Source organism: Solea senegalensis, linkage group LG11 (assembly GCF_019176455.1).
Source record: "Solea senegalensis isolate Sse05_10M linkage group LG11, IFAPA_SoseM_1, whole genome shotgun sequence".
Lineage (NCBI taxonomy): Eukaryota > Metazoa > Chordata > Actinopteri > Pleuronectiformes > Soleidae > Solea > Solea senegalensis.
In genome coordinates, this window is record NC_058031.1 from 17,874,831 (window position 1) to 17,898,591 (window position 23,761).

At 39.5% G+C, this 23,761-nt stretch overlaps 1 protein-coding gene and 1 long non-coding RNA gene across 2 annotated transcripts in view; one reads left to right on the top strand and one right to left on the bottom strand.

Annotated features, from left to right (window-relative positions):
• Positions 1-23,761, top strand: part of LOC122777243 — a 91,704-nt gene that overhangs the window by 3,600 nt on the left and 64,343 nt on the right. Inside the window, exon 3 of the long non-coding RNA XR_006361301.1 lies at positions 3,473-3,553. This is a non-coding gene — a long non-coding RNA (uncharacterized LOC122777243). The remainder of the gene's footprint in view (positions 1-3,472; positions 3,554-23,761) is intronic.
• Positions 4,659-23,761, bottom strand: part of sema3bl (sema domain, immunoglobulin domain (Ig), short basic domain, secreted, (semaphorin) 3bl) — a 57,003-nt gene continuing 37,900 nt past the window's right edge. Inside the window, exons 5-16 of the mRNA XM_044038336.1 lie at positions 22,461-22,551; positions 20,747-20,863; positions 20,295-20,437; positions 19,095-19,209; positions 18,831-18,900; positions 17,318-17,462; positions 12,594-12,825; positions 12,367-12,458; positions 12,081-12,122; positions 11,767-11,992; positions 9,796-9,926; positions 4,659-8,553 (exon numbers count right to left, since the gene is read on the bottom strand). Of these exons, the coding sequence (XP_043894271.1) occupies positions 8,041-8,553; positions 9,796-9,926; positions 11,767-11,992; positions 12,081-12,122; positions 12,367-12,458; positions 12,594-12,825; positions 17,318-17,462; positions 18,831-18,900; positions 19,095-19,209; positions 20,295-20,437; positions 20,747-20,863; positions 22,461-22,551 (1,917 nt within the window). The 3' untranslated portion in view covers positions 4,659-8,040. The remainder of the gene's footprint in view (positions 8,554-9,795; positions 9,927-11,766; positions 11,993-12,080; positions 12,123-12,366; positions 12,459-12,593; positions 12,826-17,317; positions 17,463-18,830; positions 18,901-19,094; positions 19,210-20,294; positions 20,438-20,746; positions 20,864-22,460; positions 22,552-23,761) is intronic.

Genomic DNA, 23,761 nt, shown 5'->3' on the forward strand with positions numbered 1-23,761 from the left:
GACTGTGTCCTGTGAGATTGTGGTGTAATGACAATATCTATCAAATGACTAATGAGTCCTATTACTAAGACTGGAGTAGAGTGCTTTACGGGGTCTGTCCAGACACATAACAAGTTGTGACACCCAACAAATATTATATTCTGTATTCCCTTTTTCCCCAGAAGATTTGTGGGACTGAACATAAGAGATTAATGACCAAAGTTTCCTTCTTTACCCACGAGGCCTCCATCGGAGTCCAGACATTTCTTCATTTCCCTTGAACGTCTTCTCTCTTCATCATATTTTACCAAACTGTACCTTCTCTTCTCTTCTCTTCTCTTCTCTTCTCTTCTCTTCTCTTCTCTTCTCTTCTCTTCTCTTCTCTTCTCTGATAACAGCCTGACCAACCTACTGTAAACTTAAGTTCATGTCTAAATTCAGTTCATGACAAAAAATGACCTATGACCTCACCTTGATTTGGGACGTTTATGTCTCATTCCCTTGGTTTAGGTCGTCTTCAATACAGTTGTGGTCCTATTTAGAGTAAAACCAAAGATAAAGCTGGATATTTTTTAGGGCCATGGTTCCCAACCCCCCCTAAGGGGGGAACCAGAGATCACATGGGGGGCACAGAGCTTTGACTGCTCTGAGTTTGTAAGGTTAATATAATTATATTTGTGCATCCCAATCAGACACTCTACTGGATAATTAGAGGTCAGTATCACCCAAATAAAAACTTTTTTTGGTCTACCATTCAATGTATTAAGCAATTTATCAACAACACCGGATCCTGTTCCTGTTGTGGGACATTAAACATTTAACATCAATTAACTTTGTGAGGAAATGATTCCCAATGACAACAATTAACTGGTGTAACCTTGTTGAGCTTTTTCTTTCAAACAATGTGGTTTTCGTGAGTGCTGCTGACTTTGAGACTTTTTTTTTGCCTTTTGAGAAATACGTCTAAAGAAAAGGGAATGTTCAATTAAAGAGAAATATCACTTAAGCATCTCTCCATCCCTGCCAGTCCCCTCTCTGTAGATTAATCTTCATCAGTCAAAGCGGAGCCTCCACATCTATGGCAGACTCCCCGTGGATCACTTAACCATGCCTGTCCTTTTACTCACATACACACACACACACACACAAAACCTCTGAGCTACACTTTGCCTTTTAACAATATGTAAAACATGCAGTTGGTTATCAAAAGTAGTAACTACTTTACCACTGGACTCTCTAAGTCCCTAACATTACAAATCATGGGAAGATGGTGAATTAAATGTGCTGTGTTTAAAGTCTCATGTAAGTTTTGGCAGGTTCTTTAAATCCAACATGGGCATTAAAAATGAATGCATCAAGGTCGGTATTAAACTTTGTTCCTTTTACTCACCAATAATCATCTCCAGTCATGGAAAGTAACATAACTTTTGTTGCCCGCATCTGTCTTATCTCGCAAAAGGGAGACGGTGCCACTTTTTGTTTGTTTTTAGCTAAAAAAAAACGGGGAATAAATTGCCAAGTTTTGCAGGGGGAAAAAAACAAATGTATATAGAGGCAAATCTGACGACTGTCACCTCACAAGCCAAAATTTGAGCTGAAGTAAACCAAAGAGAGATAATTAAACACATGTAGTGGAAATTATAACATAAGAGAGAGGGCAGCATCTGCAGTCAGTCAGAGTGAGAGCGATACTTTAAAGCAAACGGACATAAAAAGAAAACCTCATGCCCCCAATCAGGATCAATGACTTCAACAGACTTCTCCAGTGGGTACGATAACAACCAGAACAAAAAATGAACAAGAGGAAATTGTAGTCAAACTTAAAAAAAATTAGGCCGACATTCTGACTGGGGAAATGGCCTCTGAACAGTAACACTCCTGGGAGGTGCTGTAATAAACCTCAATCAGAGGTTATAAAGCTGCTTCATCCCACAACTTTGAATGTAAAATGTATTTTGAATACACTTAAACCATGATTGCACACAGGATTGTAGCTCCATGCGTCTTTTAAGACACACCAATCATGGGCTCACTGCATTTTTCCCGAACCTTTTGAGGCATGGAAGGAAAACAACATCTCTCTTTTATTGTCCTGGCAACAGAGACAGGATTTCAGAAACAGTATTTTTTATATATATACATGATTGTGTGTATCCGTCATATACTACTCTCGAAGCACATTTTCATTATTCTCGCATCGGAACATTTGTCTGAAAAAGTCCCAAGTTGTGTCAAATGCTAAACAATGGATATAGCGTCATTACATTAATTTAAATCCATTCATTTTGGGCCATTATGTCTATTAAATTGACTATTTAATACTGTTATTTAATTTAATTTTATTTTATTTTTTTTATTACATTTTTTATTTTTGTTTTGTTATTTAATACTGTTAAATGTATGAATGAGAATCATCCTGGTCAGAACAAGTCTGTTTCCATATGGTTTCTCACCGTTTAGAAAACTGCACAAGGACTGTGTATGATTGGATGTATTTAACCCCAACAGAGTTTCATCTTTGCTCTAAAGTACAAACATAGAGGTAATGCACTTTTTAAAGAGCGGTCTTTATTTTTCTATTAGAACCAATAATTGCAACATAAATAAAGTCACTGTGTGCAGTTGGTGCACATCGACAAAATGAAGTGAGATGTGCACTGGATACAAAAGAAGAATTCAGTTGCAAATAGAACCCGTTGTTATGAGAAAACACTTCAACTTGAGAAAGCGCTGCGTCAAAATCGAGTGATCTGTCAATAAGCCCACAAGGATCCTTTTATTTTTCCCTCCCAGTGATTCATGTGAAAGACCACAGACGATCAGAAGCGGAGAATACAATCTGTCTGGTTTGACAACCGGCATGTCAAAGATGTAGTGTGTTTACAACCAGAACAAAGTTGTGGTTCTGTTTCTACGTGTCACATTCCGTCATGTGGAAATGAAGTGGTCTCTGTTTGACTGTGATCAGCCGAGCGAAACGCAGCAATTTATTGGTGCATTGTGTATTTTTCTTAGTACATGATAAAAACAAACAAAATGTCTCAGAGAGGTCATTCAACATCTTCAAATGAAAGAAAAATTAGATTTTTTTTTCATGCTGTATTTTGTTTTACATTTATAAGTAAATATTAATGTAGTAGTCAATGCAGGGTGACTTGTTCAGAGGTAGTTGTGTGCAATGTGTGTAGGTATTATAAAAGGAGTTACAGAGCTGAGCACCGTGGGCTAGCTCTCCATATGTGCTGACTCGTGTTGTTTTAGTCGTTTTTATAAAAACTGATGACGTGTCGGCACAGCAGCATGTTTAATAGACACACCTGCAGATGCCGTGGACACACAAGTGTTTTAACAAAAACCATCAATATCTACAACATAAGAACATATTTTGCTCTGATTTGAAATGCTGCTCAAACCACCAAGCATATTTTTCTGCAAGATTGTGACTGTATAAATCTTTTTTATCATAATATAATTGTTGTGTTTTTTTCTGTAGATGGAAAGAGAAAAGGTCCCAGGTGGCAAACCCCAAGATACCAGCAAGGCTATCGGCTGTGGACTGCTGCTGTCTAATAAGGTGTGACTAACACACACACACACACATGGACAAAAGGCACATAAATCATAAAAATAAAAGCCACAGGTGGCTCTGTGTTAGCACACTGCACATGTCCGTGACCAGGCCGCTGTTTTTCTTTGTCCAGTTCACTTCCCTTTATTGAAAAGTTAGCCGTAAATCCCACTGATTTCCGTATTTTCCTACTCCACCACAGCTGACACTAGCCGCTGTTTACAGAGAAAATGATACAGGTGCTATCTAATGTTTACATCTCTTGAAGTACACGGGCAGTGGAAGATCAGAATAGCAGATAATGTAAGTGAAACAAATGAAGGGATAAGTTAACACCAGCAGAAAAAAAGTCTCCACCAGGAAACTGAAGTGTTGAATTTATATTAGCAAAATTTATGTCGCTGTCCCAAAGCCAGTGGTCTTGAAATTGCCGGAAACGGAGAAGCCACTAAGCCACAAAGCTCTTTTTTGACATCAGTAATTGGTATTCTGAAGTTTTCTCAGGGTAATGTGTGGGAACATTTCTGTGAGTGTGTGGGTCTTTATGCGCGTTCACCTCATCAAGGTGTTCAAACCATGTGTGTTCACTCGTTCTGCATTTGTGAGCATTTCTGCGACGGTTGTAACGTGTGCGGGTGTGAAGTCGTATAATGGGTTTCGATCGCAGGTTTGGTTTTTATGAGATGGTCTGTTTCCTTAAGTGACAAGCGTCCATTGTTACAACCCAATTACCCTCCAATCACATGCATGACCAGACCCACTCGCTGTAATGATCCTTAATTGGCCTGTAAATCTGCAATCAATCACCATAGATATATTAACTCTTTTTTACCTGCATTCATCGTGTCACGCCTAGGTTGGGTTACCATGAGGCTAATTTGCAGGGTAAACTACCTTAATATTAAAACTGCCCTTACATGGAAGGTAAGAATTCCTTCATTCTTCTAGATTTTTTCTAGATTTTTCACACACAAAAATGATAAATGAAAGTAAATTCTTACTTTCACTGCTGTTCAAGCTGTAGTTTATAAAAATGGCTCATTTCAGGGCATCGCTGTTTTGTCTCACCCCCCACCCTGGAACTTTGAGTACATTCAGCCAGACATCAGTGTTAAAGTTAGAAACTTTTAATATTGTTTAACAGCATACAACTACACAGCATGCACGGTAGAAAGACACTTAAATAAAACATAAATACACATTTAAATTTGGCTCTTTCTGACGAAGAGACCCAACAGCCAGCACAAATCTTTACAGTACAATGAGGAGACATTTCACCATGATTATGTTTATTTCTAATCACAGATCCTTACACGTTTCTGCCTTTCTTAGAGAGCGCTACAGTGTGTTAGTTGGACTGCGGACAAGTTAATGGATGCCTAAAGCCACATGTAGTTGTTGTTTCAATGTTCTACAATATTATTTATATATGTTTTGACAGCGATTCCTCCTGTAACATCCCACCGCTGACCGGACCTTTTGCATGCTCCATGTTGTAGCTGTGGATTAGGGGTGGGAATCGGCAGAGACACCGCATTATCACATTATCGTGACATTTAAATCGCGATAAGATATTATCCTGATGTTGCGATATACTCATAACATAACAGATATTTTACTGTATCGAGTAGGGGTGAAAGGTCACCCCTACTGTGGATGTCGGGTATTTATCAATTAGCGCACCCTCAATGAGAAGGAGGAGCTACTTAGTCAAATCAGCAGCTGGAGTTTAACAAGAGTGAACCCTCAGTTTTAAATTAAAAAAAAAAAAAATCCATGAGAGCTAAATCCCTGACAAATAATAAATCCATCAGGTGATCTTATGTGTTCACCAAACAGTTGAACATTACGGCTGGTTTGAGAAGATGCACTGAACGTCACTAACTACAGAGGCTGGACATGATAATACTAAGTTAAATATTTATAAAAAAAAGGTTCAACACCACAACACACTCTTATGTACAGCCGGAGTGAATGTGATGTTTAGTTGGCACGAAATGGCACGTTTTTGTGACTTTGAATGTGTTGCTGATGTTCTGAATCAAGAAACTCCAGCAATCATTTCACAACCATATTTGCAAAAGTTACAGTAGAGTATACAAGACAGTAATTCAGGACCTGATGAGGCCGACACTTAACCATATCTGGTATCACCACAACAAACAAACAAACAAAACGTCTTTATTGACTTCACACACCAGACCAACTGCTTTGTAGCTATTTCCACAGAATTGGAAATGTCTTTTATTTAGGATTATTTTAAAGGTAAATTACATTTGAACTGTATTTCACTCTGCTAACTGTTTGCTATGCTTCATTCATCGTCCCATCATTGTATCATTTTCTTTTAGTTTAACAGTAACAAGTGTGAGCGCTGCAGTCTCACAGTCTGTCTCTAGTTCCTCAAACCGAAGACACCAAAACATGTGCATCAGTTCTCAGAAAATACCCACTTCAATGCTTTAAGATAAGGATTAGAATTTTTACAAAATGGAAATACATCCTACAAAATACTCATAGTACCTTATTTATTTCATAATTTTTCTCACTCTTCTACATCTTCACTCTCCTTTGTCTTTTTCCTCTTGAGAAGTCTTGCTTCCTGGCTGTGGCTCTCACAATATATATATGCCAACTTACACAATTTTCTTTCACCCTTTTAGCAGCCATGTTGGCCATTCTCAGTTCTTCGGTTTATACGCTACCTGACAACTGGCTGGGTGTGTTTCTGAATTTATTCATTAAGCACAGAATATCGTTTCCAACTGGAAACTGTGGATTTTTACCACTTGCACTTTTGGTTGTGACATCTTTCCCTATTAGAAGACAGTTTTGTTTTCTCTGTCCAGTTAAACCACATAGTTCTCGTAAAGTCTGATAATTAGTGCAACACCCATTTGCTTTTTCCTGTGCTACAAATTAAAGGGAAATCTTTTGTTGATTAAGTGTTATATAGAATAACAAAAAGAGTTGGTCATGACAGTTGACCCTTCTGTTGTTCCAGCTATAGTCATTAGAAAAACTCAACTATAGCACACAGGCAAAGTGTGCGAGGATGAACATTGAATGTGAGGTTACTTGAGTTTAGCTTGTTACACAGTCAGTGTTTTTACCCAAATTCATGTAGTTTAATTTTTTTTATCATGCTTTTTTAAGACCTTTTAAGTTTTTCATGGATATTTAATTCTGTTTTAACTATAATTATGTTCTTACAATAGTAATTATATAAAAAAAATTCAACATATCTGCCTGAGGATTCCCTACAAAGTGAATAATGAGTATGACAATTAGCTACATGCCAAGAAGCCGTATGGTATCGTAAAAAGCAAGATAATAAGCCTCTGTGAAATTTCCCTTTAAGGGTCAGTGTGTGTGTGGGGGGGGGGGCTCTGATCTGGAGCTGTGTTTAAGGGAAAGTTGAAACCACAGCAGTAAAAATAAAGCAATGCGCCTTTAGTCTGTTGGACCGTCAACAGTCGTCTCATGATAGCTCGGAGTCTGAGTTAAATGAGTGAATGCATTCAGTTTGATGGGTTAGTGAGATTTCAGTGAATGTAAGTGTTTGTGTCATTAGCTTCATATAACTCTACCAGATAACAGCTAAGACGGTTACAGTATGTCTTGAGCTGAAGTCACACATGAAGACTTTAAAAAAAAAGGTCAAGACAAAGAAGAACAGAGATTTAAAATGTTTAAGACGAAGTGAGAAGGAATTTGTTCCAGTGTGTGAAATGTGACCAACTCTATAGTGATCAGGAAAATAAATGGAAAGTGATTTTATATGTCCAAGCTGCACTTGGACATATATGAAAAAAATGTTGTTACGCTGTCCAAAGATATAAAAGAGACTAATTAAATATGATGTTTCTTTCTGCTGAAGTTTTCAATTACAGTGGATTTTGCATGAAAAACCTGTTGAGTGCAGCTTGAAATAATCTCATGGGACGATTAACACAATGATACGAGCCAACACACTGTTCATCAAAGAGTCAATGAGGCTGCAACAGTGGAGAAAGAACATGGTCTGCTTCTGGTAATCCACAGGCATGCATACATTTGTATTTGAAATGAAGTTTGCAAAGTTTGGAGGGTTTGTTTTTCAGTGGAGATCGACATGTGATGTGAAAACAGTTAAAACCGTGTCTGTCATGTCAATAGTAAAAAAGGAGTAAAGTCGTCAAGGGGGAAAAGTGTCCTTGGTAATCAAGAGTTATAAAAACCATCCTCAGTGTCGGTATTATTACATCAACAACAATATTTTCTTTTTCTGTTGTCTTTCCAGACAACCGAATGCTTGTCTTTTGGGGCACAGTCGGAACAAAGCTGCAGCTTCCATGACCTACACTGATTTCATAAAATCTATTCTGTTAGGTTTGATGGCCAAAGCAGAGAGACTTTTCTCGTCTACATTTTTAGTACAAATCCAAGTGCCAAAGTTTGATCTATTATCGTCTTTTATTCCCTCCTCTTTTTCCCCTCCCATGTTCTCGTCATTACTCCTCCCATGCGCGCAGATCCCGCGGAGTACGGTTGCGTTCTCCTGAGCTCTTGCTACGAACCTTCCTGGCACTTTCCTGCGCCTGGCGATATTTCTCCAGAATGCTCTTGTGTTTCCTCCTCAGCTTGTCGTTGCACCACATCCTCTCACAGTACTCCTCCACATGCGGCAGGTTCGACGGTCCGATCAGTTGCATGATATCTTTGAACCATGTACGTGACTGGCCAATTTGGCTTGATGCGCCACCTCTGCTGTATGTGCTACATGGCATCCAGACCCTGTAACTTCCTGTGGATCGGTCTTTGAATGAATCGGAGAGGCCGGCGTTGTCACGTGACATGAGCTCATCCACAGTCTCACCTTGGAGGACTTCGAGGGTTAGGCGGGCCAGAGTCTGTGTGAAGCCATGCTCTCGGGAGCGGCAGATGTACACACCTTCATCCTGGCGGAAGAGGCGACGGAACAGGAGACCCTGCTCTGTGGACATCACACGGTCGTCCAGCTTCACCTGAGGAGACGAGGAGCGTATTTAACTTTGAAAAATTGTTTCATACATAAACTGAATCATTGTTTTAAATTTACTGAAATCTAAAACAGTTAGGCATCTTTAAGACCAAATTCTGCAGTGGAGAACTAACTTCAGTATCTTGAAAATTGATCTTTTCCTGTTGCATTCTTTAAAAAGACCCATTGTGTCTCTATACTGTACGTGCCACAGAACATGATGGAAGCTAACTGCTTTGTTGTATTGTGCAGTACACCCACAAGAAAGCATCTGCATTTCTTACCTTTCTTCGCTAAATGTTTGCCACCTTCTGGCGTTGCATTATAAACAAGAAATATCTGCAAGTCACTTGCACAGTAACACATTCTAGAAAATTAAATATAAAAAGAGATTATGCAAATTGGGTCCAAAACTCTGTATTAAAACAAATAGACTGAGGAAAGGAGGACAGGGGTTGTTTTCTTTGCTTGAATTACATTAGTCGGAATGTATCATGATATCCAGTCACTGTTAGTTTTTACCCTTTCTTTTGCTTTCCTTTACTCTTTTCTTTAAACCCATTTCCTCCACCTCTCCAGTCATTCATACCTCCACTGTTCTCTTTTCTTTATCAACCTCCTACCTCCCCATGTCCCCTCTAACACTCCTCAGCTATTCAAACGCTCCCTCTCTGCCAACGCAAACATGGTAGCCTTGTCAGCCAGAGTGGCAGCCACATGTTTATTTGCAGGGAAATGAGAAGGGGTGGTAATACCTTTAAAACTGCCTGGCTGACCGAGGTACATGGTTAAGCTTGGAGAAACATGACCTCAAACAGATGAAAAATTACTCAGGGTGTGGGCATACAGGACAGCATCATTTTCAAAGTCGTGCTTTAAAAAAAAAAGGGCTGTGCTTAAGTCACAGAGGCCTGTCAACGTTGAATGACGCTTTAAGTGGCATGCGGTCAAATTTTGCAAGGAATTCACTGTTTATCCAAGTTTTTCAGTGAGGTTGTGCACTTTTCTTTGAAATATAACTACTGAATTTCAACCATATGTCAAATGGCTGTCAAATGCGTCGGCCGTGTGCCAAATTCACATGCAAATCTCAGTGTTTAAAGGCAATCACTAAAGCCAACGTTTGCCAGACGTTTCATATTATTCCTGGTTTGTATACCATAGCCTACCTTCTGCCATCATGCCACAGTAGCTAAAGCATATTGACTGAAAATTAAATCTGAAGAGCAATTACTGACTGACTTACCTCTTCCTTGTGGTCGTGTTGTTGGACAAGCCAGGTTACAGTTGCTTGTGGGGAGCGAGGAACACATTCCAGGAAGGTGCTGTTGTTCTCGGTCCCATACACCACCTTGTCTTCTGTCACGTCATGGTCTTCTATTTGAAAGGGAGTTAGAGAGTTTGTTAAAGAATGATAATGAAGATTTGGGGGATTCATTTGCATGTAGCTCGAAGCAGCTATACTTTGAGAACTGACGCAGTCACGGTGTTTACTGTGTTCATGTTGTTTAAAAAGTAAAAGCACTTGTAAAAGTAAAAGTGCCCGTGGGAGTGTTCAATTTAAAACGAGGTGTGGTCAGGTGCATTTCTGGTGCTTTGCTTTCCTGGGGCAGTAGACAATTATTGCATTTTTGACTTGTTATAGTGAAGCAGTTCCCCTTGCAGAGAAACATTCTTTCTTAATACCTTGCAGATCCATCATTATAATAGCAATCTGCCAAGGTGCAAGCAAACTTGGCTTTGGAAAGGAGATGTGAAATGACACTGATTTATTACATGTTACACCCAAAACACATTCATGACTAACAAGTTGTTTTTACAACAATTTAGCCGTGCCTGGCACAGTGACCTTTTTTCTGATGTTAATCATAATCATCCAGTCTCCCCAGTTTTCTAATTGTCATGCCTAAAGTAAATACATGATTTAACTTTTAGACATGAGTCTTTCTTCAGAAAAAACTGTTGATTCAATTCAGGAAATTTGAGGGCAACAGCATCCGCATTGGACTGCTCGGATGCGGATGAAGTCATTTATTTCTCAGAAACAGCTGAGTGTCCAAAATAAAGATGGTGCTTCCCATCACCACGTGACGCCACGTCACCTAAGTCCCTGGCAATTTAAAGGGACCATGGTCCCTTGGCAACCATATTAACAACAGAGCAGAGAATGTCAAACAATGAGTGCCCTGAACACAACCCTCATTTGTGTGTTAACCTACTTACACACTCACTACATCAGCATATATACACACCACATACACTATAAGGACTAAGTCTTTGGACACTTGACCATTACAACAACAGGGACTGTAATAATGTATTTAAATACATATTCTTATTCTCATTGAAAGACGGATTAATAAAAAAAAAAAGTGTGTGTGTTACTGTGTTACTTCTTGAACTGTAGTCTATTTTCTTCGTGCAAACCTACACTAATCAGCCACTCACTCTGTTACATTTATCATACAGACGTACCTTTTAATGTGATAATTTGAATAAACAAACACTCTACATAGTTAAAGTTGTAGTCTGTGAATCTTGTTTTAATAACATCCTGTCTCATTGGCACAAAGGAACCCTGTTAAAACTGGGTTCACTCAGGGGCTTGAACGGAGATGTCTTTCATCACCTAATCTCCATACCTACGCTCAAGTGAGCAAACACACTTCATACCCCCTTTCATACCTGCATCTCCACAGAGTTGTTTCTCTTTCTTTTACCTGTCTTCACATTTCGAGTTCCCCTCACCTCTGCAGCACCTTTATCCAATTCTTTTGACATACTTGTCTTCCCAGTACAGATTGCGGATATTAGTGGGAGGTTGAGCTCATTTGCCAGCACACTCGTGTACTCACAGGGCTGTATTGCATTGGAATGGAAGTGTTTTTTACAAGTTTCACATGTATATTGTAATTGCACGGCAATCAGCTTGAGATTAACACATGACTTTTCCCGTAAATACGGTTTGTCTTATTTCCTGAAGAAGAAAGCTCACAAAAAGGCTCTGATCCTTACAGACGCACACAATCTTCAATGAAACAGAAGTTGGCACATGTTCAATAACGTTCTCTGCTGGACCTCATGTGCAGACAGAGACATGGACTGTTTATAGAAGAGTGTAGCCTCTTCCTGTCTATAGCTAAATAGTTCACAGTTTGTAAGGAAAGCAGTGGGTGTTAAATGGGATTTGCTTAGAGAGGTATAGTCACACACTTACCACTCAGGTTCTGATCCACACACTGCAGCACAGGGTTGCCATGTCTGATGTCCTGCCTGCGGTAGCGACGCTTACTGTTGGGTACATATCGTGCACATGATGACCCGTCCCAGGCACAGTAAGGGTCTCTGGCCAGACAGCACTCTGCACAGGCTTTCCCATAAGTCTCACAGCGATGCAGCTTCACCTGCGCCACACCTGCCGGAGAGCCCACATACAGAGCTTGCTGTGATGAGAGGAGAACAAAAAAGGGGGTGTTAAGCAGAATGAGACTTACAGTTTATGTAAATTCTTAGATTGTCCGATCGACTTACCCTTTTGACAGATATATCCAGTGATGTAATTGGAGTTGGAACCTGCAATAGTAGAAATAATTCACCTCAGGTATGTGAGAAAGTGGAGCGATTACTCTTCAAAAAATGTGGAGAATTAATAACTTTGAGGGTTGTTATTGATAAAGGAGAATTAAAGAGGAACGCTTAATGTTTACTTGTATGTTTGTTCAGCTCTGCTTCAACAATATGCTTTGCTGTGTAATCATGAGAAATCAGAAGGAATCAGATATGTGTTTATTGAGTTAGCTGATGAAGTTAAACTTACTTTGAAGACTTGTAGTTCCTCTAGCGTGACTTCCTCTGTCTCTAGACTGTTTCCACCGTGCAGGGCGATGACCTTCAGCACTGTGCCAGTGTCTGAAAGACGCGCAGATATGCTATAAGTTACACATGCGAGTTCATCCTTAATACGTGAACAACTATTCACAATACTTTTCTAAGAATTTAGACAATGCAGGTTTCTGAATCTGGAAAGGAGTAACATGCACTTACCTGTGCCAATGAACATGACATCATACTGCCCGTCCTCTGCCTCAACACGGTCCACCACTATTTGTTTCAGCTTGTAGGGAATGTTGGCCTTCACAAGCACAGGTTGGCGCAGAGCTGGATACACCGGCCGCCACATCAGCGGGTGGCTGCGGGCAAAGTGCAGCACTGAATCAGGGAAATCCTTTGTGCTGCCAAACTCTCTGCCGGGTTGGTTGGTGATTTTACTGGGGCACTGGAGAAAGGCGGTGTGGAACATAGGGGATAAGAGAGGGATGGAAGTGAAAGTTATTAAAACCATGAATTTGGAAAATGTAAAAGACAGCATTGGTAAATGCCCACTGTGAGATATATTTCCAACATTTCCCACCACTGGTGGTGTGCTTTCCAAAGAGGTGTGGCTTAGTTATGGTCTTGAGGTTTTCTCAAAGAACCATCATTAGCATTTTTATAATGCCTACAAGCAGTGGATGAACATTAAGCACCATTGCTATAATGTTCAGTGTTCGGAAACAACTCTATTTTTACCGAGTTCATTGTTGGTTGGAAAAAAAAAAAAAGTCCACCCACTGTGTGTCACTATAATAATAAACAATGACTTAGAACTTGGCTGAGATTTTTTTTGCCACTCGGATAATTAAAAAAAGCTGTAAAGTGTCCAAATGAAGGCATTAACACGAACCATGCAACATGTTGTTGTGTTATTGATTCCCAACAGTCTGCGATTCGTTGAGAAGCAGCCAGTCTTTGTCACGCATAGCAACTTTTTCATAACTCTGCACTGCAAGTGCTTTGCACATGTTCCACTGAACCATGGGGTGTGATTATATCAACTGTTCTACTCAGAAGCAGTTGGCTCCGGTGGCTCTGCCGGTGGCCAAAACCATCATGAGTGATGTTTGTTGTCTGGTCTTCAACTCAAAGCAGATTCACACTCATCAGATTAAGATTCTTTACAGCGGTTGTCTTCCATACAGAATACTATATCCAACCACTCTGGGTGCATAAGTGTACTTGTGGAACCAGTCCCAAACCCGGATAAAGGCAGAGGGTTCCATCAGGAAGAGCATCCAGCTTAAATCTTTGCCAAATTGATATCGTCCAAGTCTTGTTGCACTTAAAATATTATGTGATTTGCAGTTTTATGTCATAAGGATTGATGACTCGGATGCAATGACCAATGACAAAGACTGCTGTTTGAGTTGATTTCTGGCACGTCGCTTAGTGACACACAGGAGAGGTCAACCTATAGACTAGAGAATTAGAGGAGCCTCAGGCATTTATTATAGATTAGTGATCTACTTGAAGCTTTATTACAACATAAATATTAATTCCACTGAAGTGCACACAGGGGTAACTGAGAAGAGAACAGAGAAATGATATCATGAAAAGGCCTAAAAAGCTTCAAGAGAAACAAATCTGACAAACGGACGATGATATAAAGGGGGAGGACGGGGTGACACAGGGATTTGGATGAGATGTGTGAAGATAAGTAGCCCTGCAAAAAAAAGACTGACTAAAATGAAAGCATGTGTCATGGAACTGGCCATTTTGCCAAACATCACAGAAGAGGGGGAAGCATTTTTAGATGGATCTTTCTCTCATAGAAGAACGAGTAGTTGTTCCTTTATTCACCATATAATAGAAGGTAAAATATTTATAAAGAGACTGAGTAAATACTGATACTCCTCCTTATCACAACAATATTCAGTATTCAGTTTCGGAGAGAGAACTTGAACTGTGCAGGGAGGTTACACTCAAATATTCACACATGTTTGATGTACTGTACATTCCTCTGAATATGCTTCAATAAATGGTATCAGTTTTTTGCAGAAGGTGTGGAATGTGTGAGAAAATGCATGGTCAATTCTGCAACTCACTAAGTTTGAATGTGTTTGCTGGATGATCTTTAATTATAAAGAAGTACTCGAAAGGTAAAAGGTTTAATAGGTTTCATAGTTTTTTTCCATGTGCATTGCATTGTATATTTTGCAATGTTTATTTTATACGCACAAAGAAAAAACATGATCACTTACTCTTTACTTTTGGAACCTCATACACAATTTTACCAGTGCTGTCAAAATGAATGTGTTGCAATTGTTTCAAATATATAACGCATTATTTAAAAAGAAAATTATGCAATTGCATTTTGTTCCTTATCCACTTCCTGTGGCTGCTGACCTTTGACCAAGAATAACACCACACCATCCAAGTAAAAAAAGACGAAGCCACCACACTGAATGAGTTCTAGGTGGATATTTAAAAAAGACAAAGAAAAAGTCAGTCTATAATACAGAGCACAGTCATGGGCAGGTAAAACTGCCAAATCCATCAATTATCACAAGCTTAGTATCGAGATGAAAACATGTGATTAACAATGATTATTCATAACAAATTCTGTGATTTATTATTATTATTGTGTTGCTTTATTTTACAAGTTTTCGCTCAACCGTTCCAGAGTTCCACTCTCAAACCTGTGCAGCTCCTGATCCTCATCTTTGACAAGTCAGTCCGTTTCAAAACTGATCACTAATCTACTCATTTTCCATTTGGAGAGAACATAAAACCAAAAGTGGACTAGCTCCAAAGTCTATCCTCATTTCATCCAAGCTTGCAGCATGTCGACTGGTTACAATTAGAATTGGAGCCAATTGAGAATTAATGAGAAGGATAAGGGGTGAGTGTGTTTGGCGGACAACTGTTCAATTCCAGTATGAGGATGGATGTGGATGATACCCTTGTCTGTTTCTGTTTATGTGTATTAAGTAAGGTATGTGATGTGTAATCCCCCCTGTGCTGCAAATGAGACATTGGTCCAATTTAATAAACAGACCCCCAGAGAAGGAGAAGAATATTAGCTCAAATCCTGGAAAATTACTTTTCTCGTTTCTACATCAACCTCTCTTATCGTGATTTTACTCATTTGGTTTTAGACAAAGTCATTCTTTTTATCAGTCATTCCCAAAAGACTGGGTTGGGACAAATTTGTGGAATTTTCCTAACCTTTTAGTTAAGATTTATATGTTTTTTTTTTTGAAATAACATGCATTAAAAAGTTGTAATCAATTCAAAATTCTATGGAGCGTAACTGAAATGGCTTAGATTAGTCCCTACATTATAAAAAACGTTGTGCTAAATCACTAAATATGGGATTACTCACTAACTGAAACACAGTTTTTCTCTCGTTCTTATTTCATAGTTGGCTAACATGAAAATATACATATGCATTTAAAGTGTGAAGAATAGATTTTTTATCTGAAATTGTATTAAAATCAATCAGGTTTAAAGTGATGCCTACAGTGTTGGAAAGTTTTACATCTTAATCTCGGTCCTTCACGTAAACACCGACAATCCTGGAACAGATGAGCTGTTAATGAGAAAAATTAGACTGTCCTGTCAAAAATAGCCCTAAATGTGTAACCCTTTAAATCCATTGTCTATTGGCAGTGCAGGAAAAATGTGCAGAAATAATTGGCTGATATTAAGCCAGTTATTAAGATGGATATTTAAGTGTCCAACATAAAGCTTTTACACTGAAAAAGGATTAGAACATGGACAAGACCAGCATAAAAACACAACAAAACACAGATGTTCAGGAAATGTCTAGGTAGGATTACCAAAGATCTGAGCTGATCCAATCATTTTGTTTACTACAGGATAAGGTAAAAAAAAAAGAAGCAAGCATTAATCTACTGCGATATTGGAAGATAAAAACATAGGGAGTCCTTCAAATAATTGTCTCTGTTGTGTTTTATGTTTTAACAGTTGACTTATAATAGAAAGGTTTTTACCAAGTATCACATTTAAATTGTTCCATTGAACATCCAGAAAGTAAGAAGAAATTTTGTCTTGTGCAAGTGAGACCCTCATTTATCCACTAAATTCTCTTTCCTCACTTTTCTCCCCCCATCATCACCTTTTTTCTTGCTTCCTGTTAATCAGGGAGTCGGAAGAGTCAACCCCAAACCACAGAGGTGTCTGCTCTCTTCTCACATTCTTCTTCTTGCGTCTGCCTCCCAGCGCTCTCCCTCTCTCTGCTAATGAGGGAGATGTGATCGCGTGCACTGCGTGTGTGCCGCGTACACCCGTGTCTTTGTGTGTTTAACAGGTCTGAGTTACAGTGATGTGGCTGAGAGAACATGACAGAGCTCCTCTGAGAGTCTAGATGTAAACCAGGAGAGGGGTCTGTACTGCATACAGTCACCGCAGCTGCAATACCAAATCTAGAAGTTTACATTACTGATACAGGAACTTTCCACACCTCATTTTTAACATTTTTATAGCTCTACCTCTGTCAATGCAGACCCCCCCCCCCAGTGTTATAGTAACCACCATGTACTACTGTACCTTCTACCTACTAAATATCTACCTTTTTTTGCAAGACAAATCGAGCTGATACACATTCTAATACAACACCCCTGCAAGGAATATTACTAATAGTGTAATAGAGAAGAATAGATTTAACTAAACAAAGACAAAAAGTATTAAATAAAATATTCTGAGCCTACTTGAGACAAATACATTTATAATTTTCTGTCACTTAGGATTACATTTTATTCAAATCCACATGTTTTACTTAATTCACATGATTTGAAAAGGTTATTTAAATTGTAAACAACAATTTCTCAAGTTGGTTTTAGGAGCATTGGAGCATTTAGAATAAAAACTGCCATCAGCATAGGGAAGGCTATATTATAATTTATCATTAAAGTGATAAAATCACTCACCACCCCGGGTCTTGGGTAGGGAACCCTCCCTTCATAAGCTCCCCACTGATAGTCAGGACCTTCTTTATGAGCAAAGGGTCCGTTGAAAGCTTCTCTGATGTCGGCCATACGGTAAACACACACAGCGAAACCCTGGAACACGTTGCTGTGGAGGAGTAAGAAGAGACGTTTATAAATGACACAATAGAAGTGATGAACAGGCAGGAAGAAGAAGAAGAAGCAGCAAACATTGTTAAAGGAATACTTCACTGATTTTCATTTAGCTTTGAATTTTGAGTTGAGAAATATCTTCATTCTTTTCTTTGTTATGTGCCCACCAGTCACCTGTTAGCGTTAGAGATGTTCCGATGTTCCCTTCCGATACAGAGTACAGATACCGCTACCGATACCAGTGTGTTATAAAAAAAAAAAATATCATACTACGCCTGCATGACTGTGATATGATTATCATTGGTGGTAAGGTTTGGCTCAGGTTAAACCCTCTGTAAAACGTGAACGAATACAGCAAATGGACACCCTTTATTTTTACCAGTGATATGTTATTTCGGTTTTCAGCTTGTACGTTTGTTTTGACTCTGGTCCAAACAACGCAGCACTGGCAGAGCTTCATGTTTCCATGACGACTGACCGGGAAAGGACGCGCGTGACATCATTTTTACATGACTCCAGATTGTTAAAATGAGTCTCTGAAGTAACGCTACACTTTAAAAGCAGAGGCATACATACGCAGGACACAGGTACGCTGGTTAGTTGTCGCGCTGCTCTTTTCGTTTAATAAACGGGCTGCTCCAGTTTGACTGTAGACGCGTAGCTCCTTGTCTACAGGTGTCGGGTGATCAGTTCTTCTTCACACCTCTAAAACAGCACAGCGCAACTGTTTCAAGAGCGGCGAAGAAGAACCGTGTCAGAGCTAACGGAGCTCTAATAGATTACGTGGTATCGGATCGGTGCATGGACTCCAGTACTCCCCGATACCGATGCCCACATTTTCGGCAGTATCGGAGGCATTTCCGATACAGGTATCGGAATTGGAACAACTCTAGTTAGCGTAACTGTTAGCAAAGATGGCGCACACAGTTTACATTCTGGGAATGAGGTCCCGTCCCCCTACAAATGGGTCTAAGAAGTGCGGAATTAGGGATGCAGTTTCAAGCCTCGGACCAAGGCTCGGACCAAGTGTCACAAAGCTAAATGCAAATTGGTGAAGTATTCCTTGAAGGAGGAGGGATACAACATGTGTCTTCTTGGTGTGTTATGGCTGTTTACATCAGTTTCTACTTGAATTAGTTAAACTGTGGTCACTATCTGAGTATTTAACTGGTTTTGTATCTGTGACCACACTCAACAGGTGATGTCATTGTTCTCTGATGCACCCTGAGGTACTTTCACATTACTGTGGCATGGTGTGACATGTCTTTTAGTTGGTATCTAGATTTCTGGTTGGTCACAGCTACTGGAACTTTTTCGAACCATGAAAGGACACCTCGTGTGACAGTGCTTCATGTGAGGTTACCTGATAGTACTGAAGATTGCGTAGACATCTGGGTTCCTCTCATCCTTGGTTCTCAGCAGGAAAACATCCTCTGGTTTTCATTAATGACAATGACAAGTTAATGAGTGTGTTGCACAAATATTGGTTAAAAACCATCTTTGTCAGGACGTTTTGGACAGTCTTGGTGTCCTCACACATATTGAATGACGAGAATGTGTTTGAGTATTGTGCGTCAATGTGTGACTGTAGCATGTTGAAAAGGGTGTGTGTGTCTGTGTGTCTTACCCAGTTGGTTGAAGTGTGTGTCGATGCCATGAGGTCCTGGGACAGAACAAACTAGTCTGGCTTTGATGAAGGTGCTCCACTTGTTCACCAGCACTCTCTGGCCTCCAACATCATTCTGGGTAAAAGATGTATTATAAAAAAAAAATCTATAAAATATACATACAAACAGTTGCATTTTAGCTTCCAAATCCACAATTTCATTGTTTTGACTTCGTACTGCTGTAAACAGTGACTGAGTTTAAATAACTGACTTTTTAGCTTTGGCTGTAAGGTGTTATTTTCTACACTAGGTCCAACTTGAACTTGGTGTCCTCTGTGTGTGTATATCTACATCTGTATTTGTTACTGATTAAGGATCTTTGCTGGAATAAACACTGACCTTGAGTATATTTTGACCTTTTTAGGACATTTTGGCAGCTCCTCACAACTTTTCAGGGGTTTATTAGGGTTCAGATTTTGTTTTAGGGTTAGAATCACTTTTACGTTAGGTTGAGGTCAAGAGTTTACGGTTCGACATTTAGTTGTGATGGTTAGGGTAAAGGGCTAGGGAATGTTTTATATCAGGAGATATGGCTGTCCTTAAAAGTGTAGGCTACATTTTGACTTTGCAGTCCCTGCAAACTTTTCTGGCACAGTCAAACCATCTCTTGAGATAATCCAGGAATTTGCTTATATTTTGAAAATGCACCTGTCTCCTCAAACTGCACTGCACTCAAGAATGTGACAGAATGCAACAGATGGGGCTTAAGGTTCGGAAATGTGAAGGCTGTTGGGTTTTAGAAAAAGTGAAGATTCATATCATTCTTGATAAAAGTATGCCTTTGGAGGCTTGTTGGGGATGTGTAAATATTTGATTGACCCAAAAGACATCTGTCTTTTCTTTGGTTCCAAACCAGTGTTATAGACCACCTATAAATCTTTATCTCCTGTCCTGGGATCTTAAATCCCTCTAGCATTTGTTATGTCATATTTTGGTTCTATCTTCCTTCTGAAATCCTATTCTAATGGACTTTAGTAGGAATGTATACATCACACTGAAAGGCCAGGCATACAGAAAACAAGAAAACTCAGAGGAATTCCCCCGAATCACGACTCTAAAACATCCTCAAGTGAGGCACCCCTTCACATATAGAATATTACCACGCACTTATTACAAACATGCATCGTTACATTTACATACAGAAGGTTTACATGTCTTACCGCGCACACTCGCCCCACGCGTGAGTGTATGGCACCTTCTCTGTCTCCTGCCTCTGTGGCTTTCTCCGTGAAGAAGAAGTACACTTTATCGTCGTCTTTGTCGTCGTTGTCGGGGATGAGGTGTGCAGCGATGAACTTGGGCTCTGCAGTGGAACATTCCAAGGAAGTGACTCGGTTCTCTATTTCTCCAAATGTATGTGCCATAAACCAGCTCAGAAGATATCGAATAAATCTTGCTATAGTGGCTCATCGTGGCCAATGAATCAAAATGTTTTTGATTTTAAACGTAATTTATTTTGAGGAAGACTATTAGATATAACATTTAAAAAAAATAAGAAATTTTAAATGTAGCACTTAAAAAAAATGCATTCATATCTAACTTTTCAAAGTTTCAGTGGCTTAACAAACATCATGGTGTTAAGAAAATAATAAAGTACACTGTGTCATCTTACCATGAAGAAGTTTCTCATCAGTCTCTGTCCTCATGGTGGAGCGGCCTCCCATACTCCTGAGGATCACAGAGTCTCTTCCGAGAAAATCAGCAGTCAGTCCTGTGTACAACTCTCCACCTGTAGGCAAGGAGAGAAGTTAAAAAAAATAATTGTGAAAATTATAAGTATGTTGAGGAGAGGGAAAATATAAATAAATAGGAGGAACAAAGAAAAGAATAGGGGAAATAAAATAGACTGGCATGAAAGACGAATAAGGAAAATCACGGATGACAGCGTAAACATGTAATGTGAGACCTTTGCTCAAACACTCTTATACAAGACATCTGCACTGGACTCACTTTCCATTTCATCAGTAGAAATAAAATACACTCTCTCTCGCTCAAGGCACATTTCTAACATGATGTCTGGAAAAACCTTTACCACACAGACTCTATTCAGGATACAACTCGCATAAACATTAGTTTTCATCAGTTTTTCATTTGTCCCATCATTGTTGCTGTTGTAGAAACTAAATCTGGCCACAGAAGACTCTCCTGTGATTAAAGTCGTCTTTAAGTCATATTTAGCTGCAGTAATAGTCGGAACACGCTTACATCCTCGTCTACCCTGCACACTCTCACATACAATCACATCAACATGTATCACACATACAGACACAGAAATAAGTGATGGGGTCTGGGGAGTTGAGCTTTGTGTATTTTGGGTGCAAATCTTGACATTAAAGAAGAAAACATGGTTGTGTTGATAGCTGGTGATGGCTATAACTTTCATCAAGTTTTACTGTTTCATTCTGGCTTCATGTTCTCGCTCTATCTCTCTCTCTTTCTCTCTCTCCCTCTCTCCTTTTTTTAAAAAAATCTTTCTATGTTATCGATCCCTGAGAGGAAAATCCATAGGGGTCAGTGTTAACTGTCGGACACAGATATAAACCCTGAGTATGGCAGTCACTCCGACTCAATGACATTCCCGTAACAGTCGTCTGGTCATGTTACAGAACCCTGCTGAGTCAGCCTTTTAGACGTTCCCTCTGCAGCAGGAGCGACAACTAGACGTGCAGGTGAACAAAATAAACGTAAACCCGTCTGTGTAAGACACTGCAAGGCTCGGTAGCATCCATCACACGTTTTATGTATTGTTCTGTATCTGTGTGAGAACTGTTTATCTCCACTCAGATCCAAACTACACAGTATTTTGGCCCTAAATTAATGTTTTCCTGCCAAAGACAATAGAGAGGGATAAATTCTGATCCTGAAGTCACCCAGCTGTGGAGAGAGAGGAGGGTAGAGGGATGCACACAAACACACACACACACTGTCTGTCACTGGGATAAATCAGCGTCATTTCACAAGCTAAATATCTAATGACATTCAGAGAGGAACGCCCAAAACTATTTAACTTGTCTGAGTGTGTGTGTCAGAGCCAAAGGTTTCTCTACTTGCTATTCTTGGTGTTGGTATAATTTAAAACACAGATCTGCACAGTGAGGCGAAGGGTGTAGAAACAGACTGGCATTTTTATTAGATAGATGTGTCAGATCAAGAAAACAAGGCAACATAGAGGGCAACGTTAATTTAACATCTTTGTCAGACGGGGTCAAATGTGTGAAGGTCACGTGTGGTTGAATTCATGTAGTTCAACCTTTTTCTGTCACTCATCATTTAGGTTTTATTCAGTAAAGAATACAGACAATGTAGACAAACGACACAGGACTTACCACTAAAGATGCTAGCGAAGGGGAGGCTGGGGTCATGAGGAACCTTCCCCCGTCCATTTTCCACCTTTGTAGGGTCCATTTTGAACACGTGCTGCGGAAGACATCAGAGACACAGGGTTACAAGCATAAACTAGGGTGTGATGAATAATACAAGTTGAGCTCCAAATGTCGGTACCTCTACAATCACAGAGCTTATACAGCCCTAACCCCTAACCCCAAAACTTCATGATTGAACTGTCACTAAATTCTCTTCAGATATTGGCGTTTTTGTAACTGATCTGAGAGGCTATAATCTGACATTACGGTCATATTAAAACAATTCTTAATTCAGCCTGGTCTCCCGGATGAAAGTTTCTATATTACTTTTTCCATGGGGAATGTTAAATTTTTAAAGTCTTATGTATTTGCGTCAGGATAACATTTCTCAAGTGACGTAGTTTACAAGTATTTGGGGGTTAATGCCCACACAAAGGCAGTGGCACACCAGAGTTTGAGAACCAGTTCAAGACCAAACATTAATCATCAGAATGATATGCATTTCTGTAGACATGTAAATAAGTTCTGGTTTAAAAGTGTGAGTGAATGCAACATATGATCCCCAAAACTACCAGGAGGGGCAAGTGATGTTTTGATCACAAGACACTGTTTCAGAAAGGAGGAAACGCATGCTTGAGACGTGTTAACCACCCAGCTGCCAGTGCAGAGAGACTCTGGGAGTATATTATCAAGCAGCTATCAGGGTAATAAACAATAGCAAAGTTAGCATAACACTGTTATCAACTAAAAAGTACACATTATCAGCAGTAAAAATAAAGTTGTTTGCTGATATTGGACCTTTTTGTGACACATATGAGTGACTGAGCAAGTGATTATATAAACTAAAGCCATAATTCATGATATTTCCATGTGTGTCTTTACTTTGCCAGCTAATGTGACTGGCGTGCGTGCATGAGCCAAACTCAAAAACATGAGACTCAAACTGGACACAGCACAACGTGTGAGTCTTCATATTAACATGCTTCAAATGCAAATGAAAAATGGGTTTTCAAAACCCTGGATTCCTGAAAAATGGTGTTTTCCCATTATATTATTATACAATATACTATTAGTTTTTTGCTTTTCCATTAGGGATAGTACCTACTACCTGATGCTTTTTGGTACCTGCTCTGGCGAGGTGAGCTGATATGAAAATGTGAGGTCAGCAGACTGCTGGCCACTGATTGGTCAGAGAACGTCGTCACTGGAAAAGTCATTAGCACGACGTCAAACACAGGAATTTCAACCAAACAAAGCTGAACTGT